Raw genomic sequence first — 12,895 nt, forward strand, 5'->3', positions numbered from 1 at the left:
TTCTTTTTGCTTATGTGGTGCTGAGGAATCGAACCCAGGGCCTCGAGCATGCAAGGCAAGCGCTCTACCACTGAGCCACCTTCCCAGCCCGTCCATTTCTCTTTGGGTAGTGTCACCCTCCCTCCCTCTGTCCTACTTTCCCCCTTCCATCCCCATTAAAAAAAATTAACTTTTTGTTTCAGAGTGCTATACAGCGAGGTTGCCTTTACACACGTCAGGTGGTAAGTTCGTTTCCTTCCTTTTGCTTAGTATCGTTTGTTCCCTCATTCTCTCCCATTCCCTCTCGCCCATCTCCACCCAGAAGTTGCGTGGTTCCCTTTCCTCAATGTCCAGTGCAGCCAGTGGGCCCCGGCGGCTTCACGTTTTCACCCATTTTCCACTGATCCTGTCCCATCTTCCCATATTAGTATACACCATATATGAAGTAACAAATACAGAGTCGCCCCATATTAGTATACACCATATATGAAGTAACAAATACAGAGTCGCTGGGGGCTGGCGGCTCATGCCTGTTGTACTAGCTACTCAGGAGGCTAAGATTTGAGTATCACAGTTCAAGGCCAGCCTAGGCAGGAAAGTCTGTGAGACTCTCCAGTTCACCACCAGAAAACAGGAAGTGGCCCCGTGACTCAAAGTGGTAGAACGCTATCCTTGAGCTAAAGAGCTCAGGGACAGCCCAGGCCCAGAGTTAAAGCCCCACAACCGACCCCCCCAAAAAAGAGAGAGAATAGAGTCATCTGAAGAAAACAAAAAGACAAACTAGGCAAAGGGCCTTTGTTTCCTTATCTTTGGAGTTTCAGTGTGTGTGTTATCTTATATACATATGAAGAGGTGCTTGGATTTTACAAGTTGGTGTTTTTCTCCCAACACTATCCTCTTCTGGTCTCACTGTATATGATGGTCTAGAATCCTGTAGTTTGTCATATCCTGTTGCTTTTTAAATCTAACTACCGCATATTAGGGAGAACATGCGCTGTTTTCTTTTTGTTTTAAAGAAGCAAAGTGAATGACAGCAGAGTAAAAGAGGCTTCCAGCTTCGTAGGTGGGGGCAGGGAACCAGCCCGAGGAGGAGCTGCAGAAGAGGGTGTCCGAGGATGAATATGTAGTATTTGCAAATGGGAAATTCGTCAAATGAAACCTGTTGAGGTTGTTTTTAAAAAGATGGAGTGGTGCCAGGGATACCTGTGCCAGGGTGTGGGAATGCCACCATGAATCCCTCCCTTGTACACTAATGTAGGCGGATTAAAAAATACGAATTAACGTAAGTGGGCAGATAGGCGGCCTTCCTATTGGGAAGCTGTGTACAAGATGTGGCCAGATGGAGCCAGGCTGCAGAAAATGCTCATACAGACCAATTTTGGAGAAGAAAGAAGGGAGATTGGATGTGTAGAGATGCTGACTTGTGGGGCAGATGACAGTCTGGAAGCACGGTGGCATCTGACGATGGTTGGGTTGCACGTTTGTCTCCCAGACCTCAGTGTTACGGTGAGTGTGCACCGTGTGACTTCTGAGAAGCAGAAAGCCAGCTCCCTCCGTCAGGACTGGAGTTTCATTGCCTCTCAGGTATGAAGGGTCAGAGTTTCTGCCTGGGAGACTCCTTCCCCAGCAGGGCCTCCAGCCTGCCCTCCCCAGGTAAGCTGAGCCCCACAGAGTCAGGCCAGAGCTGTGCTGATCAAGAGTTTAGAAGGGTCCCAGTGTGGCTTTGCAAGTCTCCTGTGGGACTCCAGCAGGTGACTGTCCTGTCCTTTGGATGAGGATCCTTTGGACAAGGCCACAGGTAAGCCCAAGTTATGCGCTCGCCCCCATGTCAGCCTCAACCCTGGGATGGCAGGGTGCCAGGGGACCTTGTCAACTCCTGTTAAAGCCACAGATGTTTCTAGGAGATTGTGGTTATTATGAGCCAGGGCTTTTCTTTTAAAAGTTAAGAAAATTATTTTATTCTGCAAATACATGTGTACTTGAAAAATTAGAAAAAAGGAAAAACAGAAGAAAGAGCTGTGTTTTCAGCTTAAGATTTGAAAAGCCGCTTAGATGATGTTATCCATTGCAAACGGCCCTCTTCCTGGGGGCATGATGGGCTGTGCTTGGTTGGGACCGGCTGGGTGGCCTTTGGTGCCATTTCTTATCTGATTCTCCCTGGAACTTGTAACTGTCATCAGAATTGTCTGTGGTGAGCTCTGCAGACACTCCCGTGCCTGCTGGTGTTTACTGCCCTTGGGAATCTTTCTGAGATGGTTTCCCATCCCCTTTGCCCAATCCTAGTTCTGTCATTCTTTCTCATCCCTCAATCCAGTAGCGCTCCTGAGATTTAACAGATTTTCCAAGTTGTCCCTCTGCTGATTCCTGTTTCCAGGATCATCTTCCTCCACATCAGATCCTTAGAGCAGCTCACAGCTCAGCACAGCTCTGCAGGCCCCCACCCAGCGTGGCCCTCCAGGAGTCGGGGCCAGACCCCTCCCACCCACAGAGGCCTGCTGGATGAGTGACAGTCATCCTCCCTTTCTGGACCTCTACCTAGCCTCCTCACCTTTGGAGGAGCAAGTCTCCAGGTGGAGTGCCAGGCACATGGCTCGGACTGGATGTTGAGTGTCTGGTTCTACTGTTGCACCTAAGTCCACAGTCCAGTGCCTGCCACTCCCCTGTCACCTATGTGGAGCCCGTGAGTGGCTGTGAGCTTGCAGCTGGTCAGAGGGGGTGCGAGGGATGTGACAACCCTCCCCGAAGCTGGGTCTCCAGTGCCAGGGGTTGGATCGCCCGCTGCCCTGAGTGTCCCTGGCTGTGGGGAGGCCTGGGCCAGCCCACATGGGACGGGACGGAGTCCAGTACCCGCCTGGCTCTCAGCCCACACACCAGCTACCCAGCCCATCCCCGAGCAGATTCTGACGTGCAGAAACATGAGATGTGATTTTGATAAAGGCTTGTTTTAGGCACACACACACACACACACACACCAACCTTCCCATTACACACACCACCCCCACCCCAGGACTGTGTGCTTCGCAGTGGCCTGCCCTAGCACCTACCATCCACATGGGCTTAATGCGAGAGCTCCAGTTTCCTCCTCCTAGAATTCCATTGTAACTGGTGGCCATTTCCCTGGCACACTGGCTGTGCCCCTGGTGGCCTAGGAACGGCTTCTGATGGCTCAGTAACCCTTTCATTTCTGGGACCAACAAATCTCGACACTTCGATTTAACTCGTGGAACACTGAGACCTGAGCCACTTTTTTTTTTGGCCCTGGGCTTGAACTCTGGGCCTAGGTAACTTTTTTTTGTTCACAGCTGGTGCTCTGCCACTTGAACCACAGCCCCACGTCTGGCTTTCTGGTGGATAATTGGAGGTAAGAGTCTCACAGACTTTTCTATCCAGCTTGACTTCAAACTACGAGCCTCACATCTCAGCCTCCTCCTGAGTTGCTAGAATTCAAGCGTGAGCCACCAGCACTTGGCTGTGGGCACAAGTACCAGACAAAAACGTTCACGACACAAGGCCTGCAGGAAGATTAGCAAATCCAACGTGACGCAGGTTGCCAGGCTCCAGTCCAGCTTATTCTCTGTGCTATTGTGTGTTCTTGGCATGGTTGTGGATCCTGGAATGCGCTCAGGGAGTGTGTAGGCTTGAGAGTGGCTGAGAGTCCTAGGGAGGATATGTAGGCCTCTGCCCAGCGCCTGTGGGGAAGGCTGGCCGGGTGTACCCTGACCCGCCTACCTCAGGAGGGCGGCATCTCCCCGAGCCTCCATCACTCTCCCAGTTCAGTTCTTTTTCTTTTATTTTTTTTGGGTCCGGTCGTGAGGTCTGAACTCTGGGCTTGAGCGCTGTCCCTCAGCTCGCTAGCACTCTACCACGTGAGCCACAGTGCCACTTCCCGTTTTTTGCTTTTTGCTTATGTGGTGCTGAGGAATTGAACCCAGGGCCTCAGGCATGCAAGGCAAGCACTCTACCACTGAGCCACCTTCCCAGCCCCCAGTTCAGTTCTTTCTGTTGGCCCCATGCTGTGCCAAGAAGGCATTAAGGGGCTGTGACCCCCTCCTCCAAGCTGCCCATGGGCCTTCACTGTTTAAATTCGGGCACACTGGTTTGGTCATCCGTGGTGGGGCCCTCCTCGCTGGCATCCTGTGTCCCCTGCAGGCCTTTGGTGTGAAGTGGCGGTGGCCTCTGCGCAGCCGCTGCGAAGGCCCAGGTGCACTCGGCTTATCCTAGCCAGGGTGAAAACTCAGCTCAGGAGACAAGCACCAACTTGGTTCTTGTGGGCCGAGCAGCAGGGTGGGTGTTCCCTTCCACCTGGAGTGGGCTGGCGGCAGAAGAGACTGGAGAGCAGGCCTCAGGGCTTGTCCTACCAGGGCTGGCCCAGTGTTGCTGGGAGTAAACACAAGAATGAATGTGGCAAGAATGAAGTGTTCTGCCAGAGGGCCGGTGGGCAAGTTCAGGATGGGCGACCTGCAGCCCTTCTTGCTACAGGGCAGGGAGGGTGTGGGGGGGTGGAGTTGCAGGGGGTGAGGCGCACCGGAGCGCAGGTCTCCTCTCTCCCTGGAAAGCCACATCACATTGGGTCTGGGCCTTACCTCGGTGGCCTCCCATAGTCAGAATCGCCTCCAAATGCCGAACTCGCCCTACCAGCACCCCACGCCGGGGGCTGGATGCCAGCAGGAGCACGCAGTATTGTTAGGCTTTGTGTTCTTTTTCTCCTCGTGTAATTGTTTTTCCTGGAGTTACTAATTGCCTCGTTTTGTCTAGTTGGTTCCATCTTTGCTTTCTAGAGTCTAGCGTCAGACAGAGAAATCCGAGGTCCCACGGTTCTGGAAGAGCCTGCTTTTCTCTGTTTTTAAGAAAACCTTTTGGAAATCCCTGCCGTTTACCTGGGGGCCGGTGACTCACACCGTAATCCTAGCTTCTAAGGAGGCTGAGATCTGAGGATTGCTATGAGACTTATCTCTAATAAACCACTCAAACTGGACGAAGTGCTGTGGCTCAAAGTAGTAGAGTGCTCGCCTTGAGCCAAAAAAAGCTCAGGAACAGCTCCCAGGACCTGAGGCCTCCCCATCCCCCCAAATTCCCTGATGATTTAAAATTTAAAGGTCCACCCTCTGAACTTGCTGTGGAAGTATGGTCCTCAGTGCTTATCCCAAGTTAAGACCTCTTAGAGCAGCAGTGGGAACCTAGAGAACGTTGTCCTTCCCACTTTTTGGTAGGGTGATTGTGGGGGAGCAGGGCAGTGCTGGGGTTGGGGCTCAGGGCCGCATGCTTGCCAGGCAGGCACACTGCCCCTTGAGCTGCCTGCAGCCTTTTAGCTTTTGTAAGGTTTCTCATTTTTGCCCACTGTGGCCTCAGACCTCAGTTCTTATTCCCACCACCTGCTTAGCTGGATGGCAGGCATGCTGCACTACACCCAGTTATTGGTTAAGATAGTGTCTTGCTAACTTTTTCTCCTCAAGTTCCCCTCTTTCTGAGTAGCGGGGATTATAGGCCTGAGCCTTGGGCCCTGGGTAATGATTTATCAGTGTTCTTAGGACAGAGGGATGGGTGGGATACTCCACGTCTGCCCTGGTGGTGTCTTCTCCCCGAGGGACACCGACAGCACACACAAACACACTGGTGCTGTTTGGAGAAAGGACAGGGGTGGGTGCGAGAAGCTAGAAGGGCAGGTGACGGGGGACGGAGTGGAGGCAGTCAGGGGGAGCCTAGGGCTGCCCATTTCTTCTCCGTCTGTAATTGCTGTCAGAACCAGGATGGCCTGTGGGCCCCGCAGAGGCAGCGGGCAGAGGTGCCCGACACCTGTCTCGCAGGTGGTCTTCAGGATGAACTAAGCACTTGTCTTCTTCCCTCAGGCCACGATGGCTTCAAAATCTCAGGCCAGCATCCTCAAAGCCAAGAATCCTGCCAGCAACTTCAATGGCAAGGCCGCGTCTCAAGGACAGTGGGGCCGGGCCTGGTAAGAACCCGAGGCAGCTTCCGTTAAGGGGGGTCCTAGCAGCTCAGTCTGGGCACCATAGTGGCTTTTCACACCCAGTGGTGGGCCTTGCATAGTGGCAGACAGCTGTCACTCAAGTTATGGGCTCATGACACGGACAGGACTCCCGTGCCAGGACATCTGCTGAGTTCAGGTCTCCATTGTCTTTTTCTTTGGCTTGAACTCAGGGCCTGGGCACTGTCCAGGATCTCTTCAGCTCAAGGCGAGTGCTCTACCACTTGAGCCACAGCACCACTTCCAGTTTTCTGGTGGTTAATGGGAGATAAGAAAGAGTCTCGGACTTTCCTGCCCAGGCTGGCTTGATGCATGATCCTCAGGTCTCAGCCTCCTGAGTAGCTGGGATGACAGGGGTGGGCCGCGGCGCCCAGTGGTTTTGTCTGTTTTGCAGGGAGGTGGACTGGTTCTCCCTGGCCAGCGTCATCTTCCTGCTGAGCTTCGCCCCCTTCATCGTCTACTACTTCATCATGGCCTGTGACCAGTACGACTGCTCGCTGACCACCCCTGTGGTGGACCTGGCCACTGGCAAGGCTCGCCTCGCAGACATCTGGGCCAAGACCCCGCCGGTGACGGCCACAGCCGCCCAGCTCTATGCCTCCTGGGTCATCTTCCAGGTCAGGCCCTGCCCTGGCTGGCAGTGTGCTGGCCTGGCCTCTGCCTGGGGCTTGGGACCACACTCCCCGTCCTGGAGCTGGGTGGGAGGACATCCTGAGCCCCCAGAGCCGCGCGTGCCCAGTTTGAGAAGCCTTGCTTCAGAGCAGAGCAGCATTAAATAACATTTCTCTTTCAAGAGGTACTGGTGAAGGCGTGAGGGACTCTGCAGCACAGGGTTAAATGTCTTTTTATTCCTCTTTTTTTGGGGGGGTCTGGTTGTGGGGCCTGAACTCTGGGCCTGGGTGCTGTCCCTCAGCTCTTCAGCTCAAGGCTAGCGCTCTACCACTTGAGCCACAGCACCACTTCCGGCTTTTTTCTTTTTGCTTATGTGGTGCTGAGGAATGGAACCCAGGGCCTCAGGCATGCAAGGCAAGCACTCTACCACTGAGCCACCTTCCCAACCCTGGGTTAAATGTCTTAAACTTAAAAAAAAAAGCTTCGTGGAATGTCTTGCTGTCATAACAATTCATGCTTCATTAGTTTATTTTGATTTACTTCATCTGGATAGAATGACAGCCAGGTGTTCCGAACAGGTGAAGCTAAGAATGTGGGGTGTCCTGTTGTACCTGACTTGAGCTCACTGGAACCCAGGGGCTGAGAGATGGACTGGAAGGGAGGGAAGGACAAGGGAAGGGGGTGAGAGGGAGGGAGAGAAGGAAAGGAGGAAGGGAATGAGAGGGAGGGAGAGATAAGAGGGAAGAAGGGAGGGGAAGCCTGCTCCTCGGCCCTGAGAAGGCTTTTGTGGTTTTGATGGTGAGTTTCGGGGTCAGCCTGCAGGCAGCAGTAGCCCCATCCCCCTTCTACTGCTACAGTGAGGCAGTGTTCAGCGTTCAGCCTCTCCTTGCACTGCCAATAAAACGAATCTGTTTCATTGCACACACGCCCTGCGGGCCTCCAGTTATTTGGCCTGAAATTCTATTTCAGATTCTCCTATACATGTTACTCCCTGACTTCTGCCACCGATTTCTGCCAGGCTACGTAGGGGGAGTCCAGGAGGGGGCAGTGACCCCGGCAGGTAAGCTCTGCTCAGCTGCGCCTCCCCTGAGCTGCCTCACCAGAGGAGCATGGCTTCAACCTGGGTATTTTCCACAGCACCAGGTCTCAAGGGGCTGGAACCTGACTCCAGTCCCATTGTGGGTAGAGCAGGCTCTTCACCCTAGCCCCATCCGTCCACCCACCCACTCCCTACTACCCACTTGTCCATCCATGATCTATCCACCCACCCATCCATCCATCCATCCATCTATTGGTCATCTACCCATCTACTTACCATCTACCTACCTATCCACCTGCAAGTCTGTCCATCCATCATTCACCCACCCACCCACCCACTCATCTATCCATCCATCCATTCATCTTTCACCTACCCGCCCATCTATCCATCCATCATCCACGTACCTATCCATTTAACATCTACTACCTATCCCCCCACAAGTCCCTCCATCATTCACCCACCCATCGATCATCCACCCACCTACTTAGCATCTTCCTACCTATATACCCACAAGTCCATCTGTCCATCTTATCATCTACCTACCCATCCTTCTACCCATCCATCTTCCCCCGAGAGATCCCGATTTAGTGGTGGGCTGGGGCATTCCCAGCAGTCACTGTGGAGCCTCAGACAGTAGTGTCCCCAGCCCACTCCTGCTGCTAGGCCTAAGCCGGGAGCGAGCGCCAGGCGTCTGCGCCCTCCTGACTTTTCCACCCTCCTTGCCTCTGCAGGGATTGTGAACAAGTACCAGATCAACGGCTTGCAGGCCTGGCTCATCACCCACCTTCTGTGGTTCGCCAATGCTCACTTCCTGTTCTACTTCTCTCCTACCATCATCTTTGACAACTGGATCCCGCTGCTGTGGTGCGCCAACATCCTCGGCTACGCCGTGTCTACCTTCGCGATGATCAAGGGCTACTTTTTCCCCACGAGTGCCGAGGACTGGTAGGTCCCTTAGAGGCCGGCAAGCATAGCAGCGAGTAGGGCCTCCGTCTCCGTGCTGTCGCTCCCCTGCGGTGGTCTGGGAAGAGGCGGATGGGACTTGTCTGGCCCCGAGGAACATCCTTTGTAATGTCCGGTGGTTTCTCTGCCGCAGGAAGGATCAGCTGAAGGCAGGCAAGTTTGCTTTTGACACCTTACCAGGTGTCATGGAGTGGGTAAGCCAGAAAGACAGCTTTTGGCTGGGGCGAAGGCAACCTTTTTCCTCTTCCTTTGAGTAGCTATGGTGGCCTGACGTAGTCTTAGGGAAGAATCTGATTTCCTTCGTGGCTTCAACATAACTGCTTCTCAGGAGAGCCCTGCTGGATGGCACCTGTTCTCAGAGAAGCCTTAGGTTGGCAGTGCTCAGCCATTCATCCAGTCCCATCTGTCTTATCAACTGTGCCATCTCTCCTTCCCTCCACCCATGCACTTACCACATCCACCTACTCACCCATCTACCTACCCACACAACCATCCACCCAACCACTCACCCACCCACCTACCCATCCACTCACCCATCCACCTACCCACCCAACCACCCAACCACTCACCCACCCACCTACCCATCCACTCACCCATCCACCTACCCACCCAACCACCCAACCACTCACCCACCCACCTACCCACCCAACCATCCACCCAACCATTCACCCACCTACCCATCTACCCACCTACCCATCCACTCACCCATCCACCTACCCACCCAACCATCCACCCAACCACTCACCCACCCACCCATCTACCCACCTACCCATCCTCTCACCCATCCACCCATCCATCTACCTAGCCATCTGTCTACCCACTTACCCACCTGTCCATTATTTACCTATCCACCCACCTGTCCACTGATCATCCATCCATCGATTCACCTATTCATCCATCATCTATCCTCTACTTACTCTACCTACTCTCTCCATCTATCCACTTATCTATCCATCCATCCAGCAATCCAACCATTCACCCAACCTTCCACCCACCTTCCTACCCCATCCACCCCTCTATCATTCACCCAGGTACCTACCCTATCTACTTACCCATCCACCCACCTGGGCCTGCATTGAGGGTATAGGGTGGGGTGAGGAGAGGCTTGGTTCCGGCCCAGGTGCGGCTTCCTAGCTTTCCTGGGAGCAGCCGTCTGTGCCCCCGTCTGCAGGTGTCTGCTAAGCACAGCTTCCTGGCAGTGGGAGGAGATGAGGGTGGAGGGGCGTGGGCAGAGCTGCATGTCCCTGTGCGTGGGCCTCTGCAGCCATGCGAGCGGAGCCAGGCGCTTGCTGCCCTGCAGCCCCAGGCCCCGCCGAACATGGCTCCCGAGGCCTGTTTTGAGATAAGGTGGCCAACGGTGTCTATTGTTATGGTTTCAGCAAATTCACAGGCAATTTCTTCTACAACTACATGATGGGCATTGAGTTTAACCCTCGGATCGGGAAGTGGTTTGACTTCAAGCTCTTCTTCAACGGGCGCCCGGGGATCGTTGCCTGGACGCTCATCAACCTGTCCTTCGCCGCCAAGCAGCAGGAGCTCCACGGCCACGTGACCAACTCCATGGTCTTGGTCAACGTCCTGCAGGTGAAGCTCCTATGCCACCAGGGGGACACTGTGTGCCGTGGGGGGCGGGGCAGAGCTCCGACACCATGTCCTCTGGCATTCCACAAAAGCGGCGGATGTGGCTCACGTGGTGGAGCGCTGGCCAGTAAGCATAAGCTCTGAGTTCAGCTCTTCCCCCTCCCCCCTCGCTGGTGGGGCCTGAACTCTGGGCCTGGGCACTGTCCTTTAGCTCTTCAGTTCAAGGCTAGCGCTCTACCACTTGAGCCACAGCGCCACTTCTGGTTTTCTGGTGGTTCATTGGAGATAAGAGTCTATTGGACATTCCTGCCTGGGCTGGCTTTGAACCGGGATACTCAGGTCTCAGCCTCCTGAGTAGCTAGGATGACAGGCGTGAGCCACTGGCACCGGCTGAGGGCCCTGTCCATAACTACTGGATGCAGGCTGGGCACAGGTCCGGGGGTCACTGAGTGATGACTGTCTCTCAGGCCATCTATGTGCTGGACTTCTTCTGGAATGAGGCCTGGTACCTGAAGACCATAGACATCTGCCATGACCACTTCGGGTGGTACCTGGGCTGGGGCGACTGCGTCTGGCTGCCCTACCTGTACACGCTGCAGGTGAGGAGGGGCGGCCCGTGGGCCGTGTGGGGCGTGGGGCTGGGACCCTTGTCACCTCTGCCCCCTGGGGAAAGATGGGTCCCACCGGCACCAGAGCCATCTCTTTCCTTTTTTTCTTTGCCTCCCTCCCTCCCTTTGTCCCTCCCTTCCCTCTCTCTCTCCTTCCTTCCTTCCTCTCCCTCCCTTCCTTCCTTCCTCCCTCCCTTCCTTCCTTCTTTTCTCTCCCTCCCTCTCTCCTCTCTCCCTCTTTCCCCTCCCTCCCCTCTCTTCCTCCCCTCTCCCCCCTCTTTTTTTCTTTCTTTGTTTCCTTTCTTTTTCTTCTATCTTTCTTTTTCTTCTGTGCTGGTCCAGGGGCTTAAACTCAGGGCCTGAGCAGTGTCCCTGAGTTCTTTTGCTCAAGGGCAATGCTCTACCACTTGAGCCACAGCTCTCCTTCCAGCTTTTTGAGTAGTTTGTCCTGCCTGGCTTCCAACTGTGATCCTCAGGTCTCAGCCTCCTGAGTAGCTAGGATGACAGGTGTGAGCCACCGTGCCTGGCTGGACCCCATCCGCCAACTCTCAGCAAGGAACGCGTGTCTGTGTTTTCCCTTCGCCCCCCTGACCCACGGAGGGCTCACGTCCCAGTGGCATGTTGGAAATCCATTTTGTAGCCCTGACCCACTAATCCACCTCAGCCTCGTCGGCTTTAGCTGGGCGTGTGCCTGTGGCGGGCTCAGCCCACGCCGCTGCCTCCGGGCAGTGCTGTCAGGTGACGTGCTGGTGCGTGCAGAGGGCGGGTGGGCCAGTCCCCGGGGGTCTCAGTTGTCAGCGCTGGCTGGCGGCTCAGTGTCAGGGATCTGGGCTTGTGCCGTGGCGGGGAAGCAGGTCGAGAACGTGCCACGAGGTTCGCGTCAGCCAGGTCAGGCTGGATGGAGCCGGCTGGGTGGCCATGGTGACTCCGCCCCTACATCGCGGTTACGCCACCACTGCCCCCACGGCCTGGTGAGCGCACAACACAGTGGTTTGTGCTGCTTTTTGTTTGGATTTTTGCTGGGCGGGCCTGGGTGCTGTCCTCAGCCCACTACCACTTGGGCCACAGCGCCACTTCCGGCTTGTTCTGAGTAGTTCCTTGGAGATGAGAGTGTCACAGACTTTCCTGCCCCAAGTCAGCCTCCCGGGCAGGTGTGTGTTTCATAGAAGGGGAAACTGAGGCAGTGCCCGGTCTGGCCATGCTTCACCGTTCTCTGGCCCGCAGGGCCTGTACCTGGTGTCCCACCCCGTGGAGCTGTCCACCCCGCACGCCGTGGGCGTCCTGCTCCTGGGGCTCGTGGGCTACTACGTCTTCCGCATGGCCAACCATCAGAAGGACCTGTTCCGCCGCACGGACGGACGCTGCCTCATCTGGGGCCGCAAGCCCAAGGTCATCGAGTGCGCGTACTCCTCGTCCGACGGCCAGCGGCACCACAGCAAGCTGCTGGTGTCTGGCTTCTGGGGCGTGGCCCGCCACTTCAACTACACGGGCGACCTGATGGGCAGCCTGGCCTACTGCCTGGCCTGCGGCGGGGGCCACCTCCTGCCCTACTTCTACGCCATCTACATGACCATCCTGCTGACCCACCGCTGCCTGCGGGACGAGCACCGCTGTGCCAACAAGTACGGCCGGGACTGGGACCGCTACACCGCGGCCGTGCCCTACCGCCTGCTGCCCGGGCTCTTCTAGGAACCGGCCAGGTGGCCGTGTGGAGCGAGTGGAGCTGGACCTGTGGGCTGACGTCCCGATCCCCCTCCGGGAAACCCAGTCCCTTCGTCTATGATACGGAATGAGCTGGCACGGGCAGGTGCCCTGTCCAGGCTGTTGCTCCCTCCCCTCAGTTTCCCCACGGGGATCTGAGTCTACACCAGCTGTCTTCCCACCAGCAAGAATAAGGTGGGAGGGTGACCGGTCACTTCTGATAGCCTTGGATAAGCTAAGCTGTTTTGGTGTGTGTGTGTGTCCGTGGTGTGTGTGTGTGTGTCCGTGGTGTGTGTGTCCGTGGTGTGTGTGTGTCCGTGGTGTGTGTGTGTCCGTGGTGTGTGTGTGTGTGTCCGTGGTGTGTGTGTCTGTCCGTGGTGTGTGTGTGTCCGTGGTGTGTGTGTGTCCGTGGTGTGTGTGTGTCCGTGG

The 12,895-nt window shown here is 55.5% G+C and overlaps 1 protein-coding gene across 3 annotated transcripts in view; it reads left to right on the forward strand.

Moving 5' to 3' along the window:
• Dhcr7 (7-dehydrocholesterol reductase) overlaps positions 1-12,895 on the forward strand; it is a 23,489-nt gene that overhangs the window by 836 nt on the left and 9,758 nt on the right. The window contains exons 2-9 of one of the 3 annotated variants that reach the window (XM_013020958.1): positions 181-221; positions 5,826-5,929; positions 6,357-6,579; positions 7,544-7,634; positions 8,345-8,558; positions 9,956-10,160; positions 10,625-10,756; positions 11,990-12,757. In XM_013020958.1, the coding sequence (XP_012876412.1) occupies positions 5,832-5,929; positions 6,357-6,579; positions 7,544-7,634; positions 8,345-8,558; positions 9,956-10,160; positions 10,625-10,756; positions 11,990-12,454 (1,428 nt within the window). In that variant the 5' untranslated portion in view covers positions 181-221; positions 5,826-5,831 and the 3' untranslated portion in view covers positions 12,455-12,757. Of the gene's footprint in view, positions 1-180; positions 222-3,301; positions 3,341-5,825; positions 5,930-6,356; positions 6,580-7,543; positions 7,635-8,344; positions 8,559-9,955; positions 10,161-10,624; positions 10,757-11,989; positions 12,758-12,895 lie in introns of those variants that run through there. The other 2 variants (XM_013020956.1, XM_013020957.1) reach the window with 2 other exon arrangements.

This window comes from Dipodomys ordii, unplaced genomic scaffold (assembly GCF_000151885.1).
Source record: "Dipodomys ordii isolate 6190 unplaced genomic scaffold, Dord_2.0 Scaffold54, whole genome shotgun sequence".
In the NCBI taxonomy this organism is placed as follows: domain Eukaryota; kingdom Metazoa; phylum Chordata; class Mammalia; order Rodentia; family Heteromyidae; genus Dipodomys; species Dipodomys ordii.